The sequence below is a fragment of the Chiloscyllium plagiosum genome, unplaced genomic scaffold, assembly GCF_037043375.1.
Source record: "Chiloscyllium plagiosum isolate Xiang-an unplaced genomic scaffold, Cpla_swu_hap1 HiC_scaffold_33, whole genome shotgun sequence".
NCBI lineage: Eukaryota > Metazoa > Chordata > Chondrichthyes > Orectolobiformes > Hemiscylliidae > Chiloscyllium > Chiloscyllium plagiosum.
The window spans coordinates 7,325,439-7,343,152 of NW_028270171.1; the positions used below are offsets into that span (position 1 = coordinate 7,325,439).

Sequence of the window (17,714 nt, forward strand, 5' to 3'; positions counted from 1 at the left end):
ATCTATGCTACTTAACTCTGTGATCTGCCTGTTTTGCTCGCAAGACAAAGCTTTTCACTGTGCCTCGGTACATGTGACAATAAATTCAATTCAATGCATTTTATCAGACACTGCAGTGGTTGCTCTCACAGGCCACTATTTCAGATTGCCTTGGTTTTGCTGGCCTGATGGGAGATATGCGCCATTGTGAGAATGCTGTATACTTGACTCTTACATCATCAATCTATGCACATACATAACTCGCATCTTTATTGCAATGTGTCTTACAATGGGGAGGATCAGAGGGTGAACCATCAGACTGTGAAATTATACAAATTCACAGCAACAGGAGCACAAAACTGCTGACACATTGCTCAACCAGCATGTCTGAAAGCTGCTGAAAATTTGCCATATTTGCCGCTTAAAGTAACATTTTTTCCCCTCATCTCCCCAAGGACATCAACTGCTCTCCAGTCCTACATGCAAGTAACAAACCTAAAACATGCTAACAGCAATCGTTCACACAAAGCATCAACTGATATGTCATCCTCATTTATGTCAATAAGCATCATCAACAACTGTTCAGAGGATATTCAAACTCAGTGGCCACTGTAGCCAAGTCTAAGTCTGCTTTCACCTGATAACACAAGATGCAGGTGCAAAACACATTCTAAGGCCAGCAAATTTGTATTCGTAAGAACTAAACCTGGGTTTGTAGGACTTGGTTAAACAGCTGTGAAGTTGCATTGTATCACTCTCTCAGAAATTTATAATTTACGCTTTGGGAAAGAGATTTGAGAAATTTGTCAAGTGCATTGTGCAGACCAGCAGCAGGCAATTCACACACAGCAAAATGAATGACCAATTCATTCATTTGGTCTGTGTTTGTGGGAGGAGCTAACACTTCTGAATCACAAGGATAATTAACTCCTCTTGAAAAGTGTCCCCCTAAATCATAAATGTACATCTGAGCAGATAGAAGTCCTCGTTAACATTGGACGGATGTAGGGTGCATTGACAAAGTGCTCCTTCAGTACCACCCCAGAATGTCTGCCTGAGTTACGTACAGGTCCGAGTGCTAGCCTTGAACCCATAACTTTTGGAAGAAGGGCAAAGAAGGTGGCATAATTACTGCAGAATGAAGGGTGTGAAGAGGAGGAAAAGATTTATCCTACGTCAAAAATTACAATTCCCTCTAATGCTGGTTTCTGAGTTTGATGTCAACTGTGATCAAAATCAGAACTCCTCCTAGTGACAACAGCAGGTATATTACAACTTCTTTGTTTTTATTTCCCAATGAGTCTCATTGCCAAAATTTCTAACCAGAGTTTCACGTTCAAAGCAGCTGAAATAAGATGTACACAAGGTTACCAATCAACAGGAAATCAAGACAAAAAGCAGAAACAATGATGCTCACTATTAATTTAATAACTAAGTGGGCTTTAATGTATCAACTACATTTTAATTTTTGTTTCTCCAAACTTGCCTTCTGACCGGAGAGAGATTCCTGAGGTATCTAACCAAAAGGTGAGGTTTATTACTGTCGAGGGATCCATTATTAAGCAGTGGATGTGATGGAGAGAAATTTGAGGTGATTAATTAAGAGACACACCATCAGAGCATATTGGTCAAGTGTAATGTTTCAGATAGAAAGTATCATCAAGACATTAAGTTAACCTAAAACTCAATAAATATTGCCGAGAAGGAAAACTCGTTGCCAAAGCTTATCATCTTGCAGTCATTAGAATACAGGAATATCAAATTTCATGTGAACACTACAACTTATCCTACAGGGGGATAACAATTACAGAATGGTAAATACAAAATTACAAAAGTCAACTCTGACTGTTACTTTCTCCATGGCAATACCTTGGCCAAAGTATAATAGGGTAGTATTGATTTCTGAAGAAGGGCCTGTGCCCGAAACGTCGAATCTCCTGTTCCCTGGATGCTGCCTGACCTGCTGTGCTGTTCCAGCAATAAAGTTTCAACTTTGATCTCCAGCATCTGCAGACCTCACTTTCTCCTAGTATTGATTTAACAATTCTGAGTGTGATGAGGGGGCTTAGCCATGATCAAACTGATTGGGAGAGCAGGCTCATAGGGCCTAATGGCCTGCTTCTGGTCCTAGTTTCCATGTGCTTATAGCCAAAACCAACAACCAATAAAAGATCACCAATTAAGCTCATAATTTGACTTATCTTCATTTGATGGAAGTGATACACAGAGACCCATTCCCTGCAAACAAAAACATATTCAAGCCTCATACCTTTTTTAGTTACTCAGGAGCTTAGGGAACCTACTGTATAAATTATTTTGATCATTGAAACTTGCATTTGTCCTCATGAGTACAAGACAAAAGGCTTCATCAGTCTGCCTCTCTTTCCAACAATATTAAGGTTCCATACTACCAAGCAACTGGTAATTTTAATTAATTTAACAACTCCAATCAACATATTTACTTGATAAACTTACACTTTGACTGACAGGACTGCTGGGGTGAACTTGCTGGGGTGCAGCATTTGAGAGAAATCGACGATTAAAAGTAGTGTTTGATTTGAGAGCTTGCTGCACTGGAGGAGAAGGACGGCTGACCGGTACGTTCAGTTGTGCGATGGATGTAGACACTTGCTGCACCGGTGGGGACTGTCTGCTACCAGGCATGCTGGCTCCAAAGGGCAGTGGCTGCCGCTGCATAGGTGAAGGTAGTCTGCTGATGGCAGTAGGTTGCTGGACAGGTAATTGTGGGTACAGAGTGGCAGATTGCTGCCCACTGTTCAGTGGCTTGGCAGCTCCCTGAGTATGTCCTTGAGGCTGGTGGACCTACATTGAAAGAATAAAACTTGCAGAAATGAAAAAGAAAACAAAACTGTGTATCCTAGAAATTATAGGCAATGCTGGCAAGAGGATTAAACAAAAACCATCAGAAATAAACCGTGAGCAAACCAAATGACACACATTCTCTCAATTCTGGAATTAGGAGTATGGGATTTCTATTATTGGAAAGCCTAGACACAATAGGTTATATCCTTAAAGAGATGAGACACAGTTGCTCATAATCATTAATTAATTCTAACAGAATAAATAAAGAGAAGCCAGTCCAGTTCCATCAGAAGGGTTGGTAAACAGAGGACACTGACATTAATAAATTGACAAAAGTACCTGAGGCAACATGAGGAAATCTGGTAGGCTGAACTGATTCCTTCTGAATTACATAATTAAATGGTTCAAAACATTGCTGGCTTTTTGGTGAGATTAACAGAAGAATGAAAAACCACAAAGGCTCACTCTGAAGATATACAGGGGAGTTGTTGTGGTGGTGATTGTGCTGGGGAGGGACGGAAACATATAACACAGGCTCAAGCGTAGGCCATTCGGCCCTTTGAGCCTGCACTACCACACGACCATGGCTGATCATGCAATCTCAGTATCCTACTCCTGCTTTCTCTCCATACCCCTTGATCCCTTTAGTCGCTAGGGTGGGTTCAGCTCAGAAAATAATTTCTAAATCATTAACTTACTTGTACTCCATTCATCTGTGGCAGTAATAGCATTTGAGCCATGAGCTGTTGCTGCTGCTGTTGCATTTGCACAATGTTCCCTTGTCGCACCAACTGTACTTGCATCTGCTGCAGGTATCTCCCATTTGGGTTTGGCACTGCGGCTGTTGGCCTTACCAGCTGCACAGCTTGCTGCATCCGTGTCTGTCCACTTACTGGGGGCCAGGATGGAGCTGAATGAGACTGCCGTATGAGAACCTGCTGCGTGCTATGTTGCGCAGGAGACTGGCGAGGAGGTTGGAGTTGATGGTAACTGGGTGGTGGTGGTCGATGGGAGGGCTGCATAGGCATGTGATTTCGCCAAGTGGTGCCTTGGGTCATAGTCATTCGATTATGCTGGGAGACGGTGGGATGCTGGGATACGGTGGGGTGCTGGGAGACGGGTGAGTGCTGGGAGACGGTGGGATGCTGGGAGGCGAGTGAGTGCTGGGAGACGGTGGGATGCTGGGAGACGGTGGGGTGCTGGGAGACGGTGGGGTGCTGGGAGACGGTGGGGTGCTGGGAGACGGTGGGGTGCTGGGAGACGGTGGGGTGCTGGGAGACGGGTGAGTGCTGGGAGACGGTGGGATGCTGGGAGACGGTGGGATGCTGGGAGGTGAGTGAGTGCTGGGAGATGGTGGGGTGCTGGGAGACGGTGGGGTGCTGGGAGACGGTGGGGTGCTGGGAGACGGTGGCGTGCTGGGAGACGAGTGAGTGCTGGGAGACGGTGGGATGCTGGGAGGTGAGTGAGTGCTGGGAGACGGTGGGGTGCTGGGAGACGGTGGTGTGCTGGGAGACGGTGGGATGCTGGGAGACGGTGGGGTGCTGGGAGACGAGTGAGTGCTGGGAGACGGTGGGGTGCTGGGAGGCGGCGTGGTGCTGGGAGGCGGCGTGGTGCTGGGAGACGGCGGGATGCTGGGAGACGGCGGGATGCTGGGAGACGGTGGGATGCTGGGAGACGGTGGGATGCTGGGAGACAGGCTGAGGGCAGTGGCCAGATGTTGAAGGATGCTGAACTGGAAGATGTGCCGATAGTGTTGGAGGAATTTCAATCACAACATTACCTGTAGAGAAACAAACTACTGATGAAAATGTTCATGATTATTAAGGGAACAGAAAGCACTGCAGATGCTGCAAGTCACACTCGATAAAATGTTGCGCTGGAAAAGCACAGCAGGTCAGACAGCATTGGAGGAGCAGGAAAGTCAATGTTTCTGAAAACCCTTCATCAGGTCAACATTCCTGCTTATCCGATGCTGACTGACCTGCTGTGCTTTACCAGCTCCACATTTTACCAACCATGATTATCAAGGGATTATTTTTGCAATGTCACAGTTACAAAAGTTACAGCTATCACAAGTTGTGTTAATGTAAGGTAAAACATTACAAGCACTTCACATGAACATTATTAGACAGTGATCCAAACAAGGACCATCGAGACAGGCAGCTCTTAGGAAGCACCTTAAAGAGTGCATAGAGGTAAAAAAAATCCTTAGTTAAGAGAATTCCAGAGCTTAGTGCCTATGTAGTTGAAGTAAAGAGGCATAGAAGTAAACTGTGGAGTGATTAAAATCAGGGATGCCCAATAAGTTCTTGGAAGATTCAAATTTAGAGGTGGTCACACAGATGTTTAGGAGGGGCTGGCATTTGTGATAAAGGCATGAAGACATTTGAAAACAAGGATGAAAATTTTAGCATACAGCCTGACAACCCATTTGAAGTTAATGTTAGTCAGCAAGCATAGGCTGATGAGAGAATGGGGCTTGGCAAAATTTAGGATTCAGATGACCCCAAGGATTTAGCACATGGGAGATGGATGCTAGTCAAAACCACTTGTGAAATCTGAATAAGTATTCAATGTTTGAATAGCTGCTTACCAAAGTTGGCTGCATTCTTAGTCCAGAACGCAGAGTCCCAGAGAAATGTAATGATGTCATTTTTCAACTCCTCTGTGTTCACTTTGGATTGTAACCCTCTTTGCAACTGAAAGAAGATCTGTAAAAGCAAAAGTAAAAAAAAATCTGTTGACTAAATAGGTTTCATATGTAGCAATCATTCAGAGCTTGGAGGTTAATCAAAAGTATGCTACTGATGCACAGAAAGATGACAGCTTCACCTTATACAATAGGCTGTGATATTTCTCAATCCATTGCTGCGCTAACATACACAGGAACACAACATACATGCAACAAAACAAACAATCAACAGACCAACTTCTTCCAGTTGTCTCAAAGTTGAAAGCAGTGGTGGGACAGTTTCTGCACTGTTGACAGCCAGTTGCAATGGCTGTAGGACTTTAATGAGCCACCCCTTACACTGCAATCTTGTTGTCAAGTCCTGGGTATCAGGAACATGGCCCACATCCTTAAATAAAAGCAAAATACTGTGGATGCTGAAGATCTGAAATAAAAATAATGTGCTGGAGTGACTCCGCGAGTCTACAGAGAAACAGAATTAATGTTAGCAAGTTTTGATCATCCAGAATTAATGTTTCAAATCCAATGTCTCATCTTCAGAATATCAAAGACGACTCAAATTGGACTCAATATGTTGACTCTGTTTCTCTGTCCACAGATGCTGCCAGATCTGCAGACTTTCTCCAGCAGTTTGTTTATTTTCTGAATCAACAAATCAGATTTACTAAGTTACAGAACTTAAGCAAGGTGAATACATGCTCAAGAACACATGCTTGTGCACAATGGCAGCAGTTAGGTTTCCTCAATTATTATTTTTATTTAATCTTTCATGTGACTTGAAAAGGATGTTAGTCAACTGGTTGTTTTTTACAACAATTGATGTTAGTTTAATGGATACCATTACTATTATTTTCAGTTTTGATTTATTAATTGAATTTAAATTCCACAAGCTGCCCTGGTGGGATTTAAATCCACATCCATGGGCTGGACCTCTGGATTACTAGTCCACTGACATTACCACAACACCCTCATCTACATTCAGCTCTTGACAGCAATCAGTCTCTTTAGCAGTGTTTCTCCAAATGGCATGATCTAATCAGTGTAGCATTTCAATCCTTGAGACGTCACATATGCAATGACAATGTCTATTTAGGACAGACATGTCCACAACGTCTGAAAAAGCGGTTTGCCCTCCCACACACATCTAATCCCTGAAGCGGTAATTAGGGCAGATAAGATAGTGGCTAAGCAGTAAGTGCAGGTTAATCATTTTTACATACCAGTTTCTTGCACAGCAACAGGGCTGTGCTGTTATCGGTGCTGATAGCCCAGGAAGCAAACTTTAAGACGTGATCCATTTGCCAGTACAGTTTGGACATGGACAAGTGTTGCTGACCCAGCTGTAGCTGCCTTTCTTCTGTCAACTTCTATCAGAGTGCAAAGCACAAGTTAGAAGTTTGTAAATACATCCACCACGAGTCCACAAAGAGTACAGCCAAAAGATTTGACCCCTGCTGATGCTAACCTGAAACAAGTTACTCTCTTTCCCAGTGGGGAAGCATCTTAGATAATGAAAATTATCACATGTACACCAAGGAAAGAATTAATGGCATAAACTTGGGTCTTGTAGCTTGGAGAGCTTGTAGACCTACGGAAGGCTACAACATTTAGCCCATTGTGAGCATCAGGTCTTCAGAAAACTCACACTGGACATTTTAAGATGACAAGCAGAATAAGACACACAAAATTCCAACTACTTTTTAAACAAGAGTGAACTTTTAGTTTTCCCCACAGCTTTAACATGGAAGGTACCCCTACTTTGAAAGTTCCAATTCCCATCATGGTTCAGTTCCCAACTTCCAATACCCATCACATCAGTGCCTAAAGCCCTTTCTTATTTATTAGGCCAGGCCAGAGGGAGTTACCCCTCTAGGATAATTGAGGTCAACTTGGGCTCTTTTCTGTGAGAGCCACTGGCAAGCATTCAGGAATGGGGAATTTTCCTGACAAGTTGGCATTAAGATCTAATGCAGTGCTCCAACAACAGCTTAGCTACATTGAGCTATATCAGCATGGGCTGGCATTCATTTCTGTACTTAAATAGAAGCTGCCACGCAATGAGCTTTTCTGACTTCAGCCCCTGTAGATGTAATGTTTGGAAGCAGCAGCATATACCACGATTGCTGCATTGTGTATGGTATAATATCCAGTGTAAGCACTATGGTTACCTCCAATCTCTGGATAAGCGTCTTGCCCCGTTTGTTAAGCTCTCGCATTATTTGAAGGATGGCCATCTTGATCTCAACCTGGACCTTCTTTTGCATGTCCTGGACATCTCTCAACCTGACAGAGGAAATCAAAACCACTGATTCAAACATAATTAAAATACCTAATAAATGTAACGTCATCCCAGAGTTCATTTCGGGAATACAAAAATCTAACTTTATACAGCATGATGGAAGGTCAGGGCAGGGGGGGCAAGAAAGATTGAGCAAAAGCAAATAAGCAAGTGAGACGGGACAGCATATCACTGATTCATCCTGATGTGCACAGATGAACTGTTTGGCAGAGACTCTCCAGTAGGAAATCAGGATTGGGAATCTCACTCTTTTTCATCCTGGCTCATGCAATTTGAATGACTGCCGTTCACAGCTGACATCAGCTAACATCTGAGATGGCAGCTGTAAATAAACTTCTGTGGTGCGCAAGTTATGAGGACCATTGCTCCTGCTTTCAGTGGTGGTGTTTAATGTTGATACTTCCCTTTTAAAGCAGGAGAACAAAGATGTGCAGTCTAGTTCCGACAACACGGTAAAAGAATTCTCAACAGGAGGCATACCTTGTGCGAACCTGCTTGGTGGTAACTTGCAGCTGAGTTTTCTTCTCTGTCAACCTCTTCACTAGGTTTTCCAACGTCAGTTTCTGATTCTTAATGGCTTCCTCGAGAAACTGGTACCTGTGACATAAATTTGATGTTAATTACAAATGCTCGCTGGAAGTAAGCAAATACCATTCTCCCTTCACATATTTTATAACTGTTCACATCACAGGTAAACTGTACGTTTATTGGTTGGTGATAGCAACTAATTTGACAATTGTAGGCTGTTTTCAGACTGAAGGTAAATAGAGAAAATATTTACAGGCTACAAAGTAAAAGACCAGGAGAAAAACTCAAATTAGGAACTAAAGTAAATAAGATAAAAGAGCAGGCCTGGCGATGTGTTGTAACTGCATGATGTGGAGGCTGGTGGACCCCATTGTGGTTGACAGTGACCACATCTGTAGCAAGTATTGGTTGTTTGAGGAACTCCAGCTCAGAGCTGATGAGCATCAGGGAGGGGAAGAGTTTCCGGAGGCAGTCTTAGATTAACTACCTTGAATGTAGTCAGTGGTCAGGGACAGAAGAATGTGACCACCACTGAGGTACGTAAAAGGATCCAGGAGGTAGTGGAGGCACAGCAGAAATTCATCCCAAGGAAGAAGAAACATATTAACGGGAGGACAAGGCAACCGTGGGTGACAAGGGAAGTCAGGGTGGCATAAAAGCAAAAGAAAAAGCATATGATGTGCTAAAGATTCTAGCAAAGCCAAAGGATTGTGAAGCCTTTAAAAACCAGCAAAGGACAACTACAAATTAAATAGGGTGGGGAGGCGGAGGGGGAGTGGGGAAGGATTCAGTATGAAAGAAAGCTAGGTAGTAACATGAGAAGATTGTAAGAGTTTCACCAGATATATAAAAGGTAAGAGAGGGGCAAGAATGGACATTGTACCACTAGAAAATCAGGTTGGAGAAATATTAATGGGGAACAAAGAAATGGCGGAGGAAGTGATTAGGTACTTTGCATCAATGGAAGTCACCAGTAGTCTACCAGAACTTCAAGAGAGTCAATGGGTAGGGGTGATTATCGTGGCCAACATTGAGGAGAAAATGCTGAAGGTCTGAAAGTGAATAGTTCACCCAGACTGGATGGACTACACCCCAGAAGGAGACAGTGGAACAGATTACAAAGTTATCTGTGGTGATCTGAAGTCAGGGAGGGTGCCAGAGGACTGAAAAATGGCTAATGTAACACCTCTGTGTAAGAAGGGAGAGAGGCAAAAGACAGGAAACTATAGGTCGGTTAGCCTGACCTCAGTTGTTGGTAAGAATTTAGAGTCCATGTTAAAATTGAGCTGAGTCAACACAGCTTCAACAGCCAAAGGTAATAGCAGACCAATTTGCTAGAATTCTTTGAAGCAAATTTGACAAAGGAGACCCAGTGGACATAATCTATTTGGATTTCCAAAAGACCTTTGACAAGAACCACACAAGAGGTTACTAAATAAGAGCCCCTGGAGATAAGGGCAAGGAACTGACATAGATAGAAGACTGGGAGAAAGCCAGAGTAAAGGGGTCTTTTTCAGGATGGCAGCCAGTGACTAGTGGAGATCCACAGGGGTCTGTGTTGGGACCACAAGTATTCATGTTATCCATTATCATTTTGAGGGTATCGTTGCTAGATTTGCAGATGATACAAAGTTAGACAGAAGGGCAGGCAGTGTTGAGGAAGCAGGAAGGCTACAGAAGGACTTGGTCAGGCTCGAAGAGCAGGCAAAGAAGTGCCAGATGGCATACATGGTGGGAAAATGTGAGGTTATGCACTTTGGAATGAAGAATAGAGGTATGAACTATTTTCCAAATGGGGAAAGGCTGCAGGGATCTGAAGCACAAAGGGACTTGGAAGTCCTAGTTCAGAATTCTCTTAAGGTTAACATGCAGGTTCACTTGGCAGGTAGGAAGACAAATGCAATCATTTCAAGAGGGCTAGAATACAAGAGCAGAGGGTGTGTAAAGCAGAAGTTAGACTATATTTGGAATACTGTGAGCAGTTTTGGGCCCTGTAACTAAAGAAGGCTGTGCTGGCATTGGACAGGTTCGATAGGTGGTTTACAAGAATGATCACGGGGATGAAGGGCTTGTCATATGAGGAGCAATTGACGACTATGGGTCTGGAGTTGAACTCAAGGGAGTTTAGTAGGATGAGGGGGTATCTCACTGAAACTTACAGAATACTGAGAGGCCTGGATAGAGTAGATGTGGAGATTATATTTCCACTAATAGGAGAGTCTAGGACATAAGGGCACAGCCTCTGAGTGATGGAACAACCCTTCAGGGCTGAGGGAAGAAAGAATTTCTTCAGCCAGAGGGAGGTGAATCTGTGGAACTCTGCTGCAGAAGACTGTGGAGGTAAAGTCATTGAGTACATTTAAGACAAAGATAGATGGGTTTTTTAATTAGTGAGGAGATCAAGGATTAGAGGGAGAAGGCAGGACGATGGGGTAGAAAAACATATCAGCCATGATCAAATAGTAGAGCAGACTCGATGGGTCAAATGGTTTATATCTTATGGCCTTATGGAAATTATGTTGATTTCTTTTCTGGTCAAAGCTCAGTCAATGAGTTTTGTATCACTGCTGTGTGGACCTTTGCCACTGAATGTCATTTCACAGATGCTTAGCTCTTGACACACTTTGTGTTAGGGGTCAAATTAGGAATATAACTTTTTTCTGATGAATGAGGAAAGAAATAAAAGAAAGGAAACAAGAGAAAACAGACGCATATTGCATAATTCACAACCTCAGGACATTCAGAGTGATGTATGGCCAATGATGCATCTTTGAGTTTGTAATATAGGGAAGCAGGGCAGTCAATTTACACACAGCTTGCTTCCCACAAACAGAACTGATAATAGCCAGATAACCTGTTTTAGTACAGCTTGTTAAGGACATGATCTATATTGGCACTTGGGTAAATTCTGTTCTTCTTCAAAATAGAGACAAGGGATCTTTAGGCTGAAACAGTGTCAGGACCTCATCCAAAAGAGAGCTAGTGAGACAGTACAGCATTCTCTCAGTACTACACAGAAGCATCAGCTCAGATTTTGTTGGCTGGTGTGGGCCTCTGAATCCTCTGTCGAGAGCCATGGCTGCTACAAACAGGGCCACAGTTGTTACACCTTCCTGTCTGGATGTTCAAAACCACAGAGTAGATTATTTGACAACACGATATGTAACTTGCACAGATTCTCAAAGTTCCTCTTTTTTTTATAATTCCATCATAGAATGTGGACATTTTCGGCAAGACCCCCAATTTGATGCCCTACACTAATTCACCATGAACTGAAGAAAGGAAGCAATCACATTGCTCTGGGTCTGGTGTCGCATGTAGACCAGACTGACAGGGATAAGCGATTTACTTTCCTAAAGTGCTTTAGTGAACCAGATGAAATAAAAATAAGTGCTGGCAAACACAGCAGATTTGGTAGTATCTGGGGAGAGGGCAACAGAATTAATGTTTCAAGCAGGATATGAAATGGATTTGTCCATCAAGTAAGTAATATCGTTTAGTTAATTTTTTTCCTCACAGGAAGAGGGGCTTGCATTTACGTCGCTCTTTGACTCAAAGTGTTTTATTACCATAGCAGCACTTTTTTGAAGTGCAATGTGGCATGGTGGCTCATAGGGCAGCACGGTGGCTCAGTGGTCACAGCACCAGGGTCCCAGGTTCAATCCAGCCTCGGGGGACTGTCTGTTTGGAGTTTTCCCATTCTCCCCATTCTGTGTGGGTTTGCTCCAGTTTCCTACCACAGTCCAAAGATGTGCAAGTTAGGTGAATTGGCCATGCTAAATTGCCCATAGTGTTTGGTGCATTAGTCAGAGGGAAATGGGTCTAGGTGGGTTACTCTTCGGAGGGTCGGTGAGGGCTGGTTGAGCCAAAGGGCCTGTTTCCACACTGTAGGGAATCAAATCTAATCTAATGTAGGAAATGCTGCAGCTCAAGTGCACACAGCAAATTCTTACCTACAGCAATACAATAATGACCAGATAAAAGGTTTGAGTGATGTTGGCTGAGGGATAAATATTGGCCATCACACCAGGGAGACATCTGTTGCTCTTTTTTGAAATAGTGTCATGGGATTTTTGATGGAACTCAGTATCATGTCTCATCTGAAGGACTGCACCTCTGACAATTCAGCCTCCTTCAGTACTGTAGCACAGCATCAGTGCAGATTCTAAAGCACAAAGCCTGGAAGCCTGAGCCTCTGAAGTATAAGTGGTACCAGTTGGCTATGGGTGACACTGCAGACTGTGGAAGACATGCTGCTTTTCTCTTGAAGAGGCATAATATGAACCTTCCCTAGAAATTAACTTAATCAATTGGAGCAAGATGGGTAACCATCTGGACACGGCCTAATTTCAACTATGTTTAGATTAGATTACTTACAGTGTGGAAACAGGCCCTTAGGCCCAACAAGTCCACACCGCCCCGCCGAAGCGCAAACCACCCATACCCCTACATTTACCCCTTACCCAACACTACGGGCAATTTAGCATGGCCAATTCACCTGACCTGCACATCTTTGGGCTGTGGGAGGAAACCGGAGCACCCGGAGGAAACCCACGCAGACACGGGGAGAACGTGCAAACTCCACACAGTCAGTCGCCTGAGGCGGGAATTGAACCCGGGTCTCTGGCGCTGTGAGGCAGCAGTGCTAACCACTGTGCCACCGTGCCGCCCATGTTTTAATCACAAGTACAGGTGCACAATCCTTTATCAGAAATGCTCAGGACCAGTTGGTTTTTGGAATTTGGAATTTTTAGTATTTCGAAATAAGTGACAGTTTGATGGTGAAACTTAAAAAAAAAACTTACCAAACAGCAGACTCACTGTGAGTACAATGGGCCCTGAGAGAGACTGGAGGCCTTCCAGTGCTGGGCCACACCCTTGGAGTAACATGCGAAGTTGTGTTAACTTTTTGCACACCAAACAACCTCGATAATGAGAAAAACATTCAAGAAAAACCTTCAGATTTCAGATAAAGGGGTGTCGATCTATATTAAGAACAATGATCACGAAATCTGCAACACAGCCTTTACCCACAAAGAGAAGGTAGATCCACAGAGCAAGAGGTGAAAGAATAGACGCAAACTGAAGAGAGTCCCCATACCTGTGATCTTTGTGTGTGAGCAGCTGACAGTCCCGACAGGTTAGAGTGTCACATGTCTCACAGAACAGCTTCAGGGTCTCCTGTCTGTGAATGGAGCAGAAGATCGGTCGCTCGCAGTTTGACCTGCCATCAACTAGATTGATGAAATCAAGAGACAATCAGAGCAGAAGGAAACATTGGTGATTGTTGAGTTCTATAAATAATTGCAAGTTCTTTCCTTGACTAAGCAGTTGCAATATTTAAAATCACTAATGGTGCAATACCCCATCACTTTTACCCACATGCAACAAGCAACTTTAATCAATTGGCTGGCTAGTTAACCCATAAATCAGTCATCAAACCAAAACACAATTATTTGAGATACGGAGAACACAAGTTTGGACTGAAATAGGTTTATGGTCACGTACTCACATGAGTACAGTGAAAAGTTTACAAATCGTCGCTTATGGAGCCATCTTAGGTACAAAGGTATCCAAGTACAGAAACTTAGGTACAAAGCAGAAAAATAAGGAAAACAAAGTTAAAAAGTTGAACATTCCAGTCCTTTTTACTAAAAATCAGAAGAACAAAGAAGAAAAGCTTTAGATACTAATAGAAATTGCCATAGTATTTTTGGACATGAGAGAAAAAAATGATATGAAGCAATGCCACCACTTGACCATGCTTGGAGAGATGGGACATGCTTAACTAAGAAACTGATTCAATATCAATTAGATGGCCCTCAGTATGCTACATACAGGTATTTCCTCTCAGCCAATTACCCCAGAATTTTGATAACCTTGTGGATGCCAAGTGACAGAAGATATGCGGTAATGACTCCTCCTTTTAAACATTTTGCTATCGTTTACCGTCTCAGCACTTAGTCATAGAGTCGTACAGCACAGAAACAGATCCTTCAGTCCAACCTGTTCCCCTTTGCTCAAGGGATTTAAGCAGGACACAGAAGCCTTCCCTGTGAAACACTACAACTGTAAAGATATCAGATATAGAAACAAAAAGCACACCTTTACTAGGGCACTTAACCATCAAGCACTGTATATTATCTTAAGCATATCTTTCTCTGAACTCTTTCTGATTACTGACAAATGCAACTGCTCTCATCACAGGACACGTGATTGTTGGCGATCAGTCAGAAATATGAGACAGCATAGTCCAACAGATGAGATAATAACATCCCAAACTGGTTATAAATTATAATCAGATTGGACACAAACCATCAACCAGATGGTTTCAAAATGATCTTGTGATAAAATCCAATTTTTATATCCGTATGTGCTGCCAACCTAGCAGGCTGCCAAGATAGTAACATTTAAGTACAAGGTGTTCCAATGCTTGATTTTCTTTTGTCTGCAGTAACAAGAGTGGGACTCTGTTGGAAAGTGTTGATAGACTAGCCTGATTAGTTCAGAGGTCAGTGAACAGCATTTCAACTGTCAGAATAAGTGGTAGTCGAAGAAAGGAAGTCACAGGCTTCATGTTAGTTGAAGGCTGTTCAAGTACAAGTCTCAGGCCTTAGGGTACTTGTCAATCAGATACTTAGAAGCAGAAGAAAGTCTATAATGAATACATTCTGCTATTACAATCTCCAAGCAGTGTGGGTTCAGAAAAAGACCTGCCATGTTGTAAAGGCAACAGAAGGGCAATGGCTCTGAAGAAAGCCCACAAGCAGTATTTGCTTGGTGCAATGAAAAATATTGGAATTTGGAGAAATCCAGGGAAAATTCCAGTTTATTGACAAGTAAAGAGCTGGTAAATGACTTTAAACTGTATCCATTAGTAATAGGAGTAAGCTGTGAGAATCTAGTCAAATGCAGCCCCAAACCAATAGATTGATCTAGCAGTCATTGAGACGTCAGTGACAGAGATGGCTTTTCAGCGAGTTTCAAAGCTAAATCATCAAAAGCAAAGAATTGGAATCTCATGCAAAGGAGACAAAGTTTAGTGAGATTGCGACAGCGTCACTAATATCAGGTGGACTTCACTGACAAATCCATGGGCTTGGCCTTGACTATATCTGTTATTTGATGTGTTCTGTGGAGTCTGTGATCATAGTTTGTCTGTTGATTCATAATTACTGTGCATTAATTATGGCTGTGAGATTGTAAGTTCGATATTTACCATAAATTGCTTTAGTTCTCTAATTCTGCATCAAAGTTTTTTCAAAACAGTGGAATTTTGATAGTACAGGAGTTGAGATAGATGTGCTGTATCAGCTCTACAGCAGACGAGAATGCACTCTGCATCTTTATTGTTCAGTATTTAAAAGCAGAAGTAAATTTGCAGTTCAGATGACAAAGTCAAAACAAGTCCCACTGAATCATTGTGGGGTCAAGGTAGTGAAAGAAGGCACAGTTTGATAGATAACTGGGCACTACCCAGAATAAAGAGGGTCATGTCAATGCTCATCTTATTCTTATTAACAATTAAGTGAATTTTAAAGATAACGTAAAGTACCAACTCAAAGGTGTTACGACACGGGGTAAACCTTCCTGCTTAATTTAAACCAGCAACACAGAAAAGATTTATACTGTGCAGTAATCTGTGAAAATCTGAGAGGCCAAGAACTATTTAAAGTAAAAATTAACAACTTTATTTCTTAAAGTATAACAGAGAATAATTAACTAACAACTATTTACAACTCCTTCCTCTAACTTATCTTTTATTTTCCCTTCTATAATACTAGTCTGATAAAAATCCAGATTAAGATTTAAAATAACAAAACTTCTCTCAAAACAGGCAGATTTCAGTTCCTCTCTATATTCCTGTCTTTTAGAGTCATAGAGTCATAGAGATGTACAGCATGGAAATAGACCCTTCAGTCCATGCCGACCAGATATCCCAATCCAATCTAGTCCCACCTGCCAGCACCCGGCCCAAATCCCTCCAAACCCTTCCTATTCATATACCCATCCAATGCCTCTTAAATGTTGCAACTGTACCAGCCTCCACCACATCCTCTGGCAGCTCATTCCATACACATACCACCCTCTGCGCGAAAAAGTTGCCCCTTACGTCTCTTTTATATCTTTCCCCTCTCACCCTAAACCTACGCCCTCTAGTTCTGGACTCCCCGACCCCAAGGAAAAGACTTCGTCTATTTATCCTATCCATGCCCCTCATAATTTTGTAAACCTCTATAAGGTCACCCCTCAATCTCCGACCCTCCAGGGAAAACAGCCCCAGCCTGTTCAGCCTCTCATTATAGCTCAAATCCTCCAACCCTGGCAACATCCTTGTAAATCTTTTCTGAACCCTTTCAAGTTTCACAACATCTTTCCGATAGGAAGGAGACCAGAATTGCACACAATATTCCACAAGTGGCCTCACCAATGTCCTGTACAGCCGCAACATGACCTCCCAACTCCTGTACTCCATACTCTAACCAATAAAGGAAAACATACCAAATGCCTTCTTCACTATCCTATCTACCTGCGACTCCACTTTCAAGGAGCTATGAACCTGCACTCCAAGGTCTCTTTTCTTCTTCTTGGGGATTCTGCTTCACAGGTTACTGATCGATAAAGGTACCTTTATGAGAGCTATTTTTCAGGCAGTCTTTACATGCTGGTGGCTTGGCAGTTCTTTTCCCAACTGTTCAATTTTGCCAGGCTTTATACCCCCAAAGCATCGGATTGTGTCACTGGCTTTTAAGATTGTCAATATACTCAATTCAAACTTGATTGGAACTTGGTATTTTTTGGGGGTATAATTTAAACTGATTGGCAAAATTTGAATTTGTTTTTATCTCATACCACCTTAGCCAGTGTTATCTGTTCTGAAGCAAATGTTACATTGTAAATTCTCCAGCACTTGGTATGCTGGTCAAGTCCTTCACTCTCTTAAAGGTACAGTACACTTCTATACCTTCATAACAAATGTCTCAACGGTTTCAAAAGGCAAGCAAGACAAAAGCCTGCCAAGTGAAACAAAAAGCTTTCTTGACAAGCTCAACTTTACATCACTAAAGGTTTTCATCCTAGCTTCTTGGGGACACAGTAAAATCTAAATGTTTGAGTACTTCCCCAAGTCTACACAGTAATGAGGACCATTCGCTGGTTGAGTACACAGGTGCCTGATTCGACAGACCGATCAATGGTTCATACCACCCAGCCTCTGAGGCTCAAACTAGCAATTTGAAACAAGAGGAAATCAAGGAAGTCACAAAAGAAACTAGAACACGACACCACTGTGCATGTTTGCCCAAAGGAACTAATGTCTGCATAAGGCCACTGATTTTTTTCCCATTCATGGGAGGTGAACTTCACCAGTCAGACTGATATTTGTTGCCCATC

The 17,714-nt window shown here is 42.6% G+C and overlaps 1 protein-coding gene across 3 annotated transcripts in view; it reads right to left on the reverse strand.

The window, feature by feature from the left end:
- The window catches only part of LOC122542166 (transcription intermediary factor 1-alpha-like), a 112,842-nt gene that overhangs the window by 22,442 nt on the left and 72,686 nt on the right, over positions 1-17,714 (reverse strand). For all 3 annotated transcript variants that reach the window (XM_043679586.2, XM_043679588.2, XM_043679587.2), the window contains exons 4-10: positions 13,423-13,555; positions 8,274-8,390; positions 7,663-7,777; positions 6,715-6,861; positions 5,396-5,513; positions 3,501-4,582; positions 2,455-2,802 (exon numbers count right to left, since the gene is read on the reverse strand). In XM_043679586.2, coding sequence (XP_043535521.2) covers positions 2,455-2,802; positions 3,501-4,582; positions 5,396-5,513; positions 6,715-6,861; positions 7,663-7,777; positions 8,274-8,390; positions 13,423-13,555 — 2,060 coding nt within the window. The remainder of the gene's footprint in view (positions 1-2,454; positions 2,803-3,500; positions 4,583-5,395; positions 5,514-6,714; positions 6,862-7,662; positions 7,778-8,273; positions 8,391-13,422; positions 13,556-17,714) is intronic.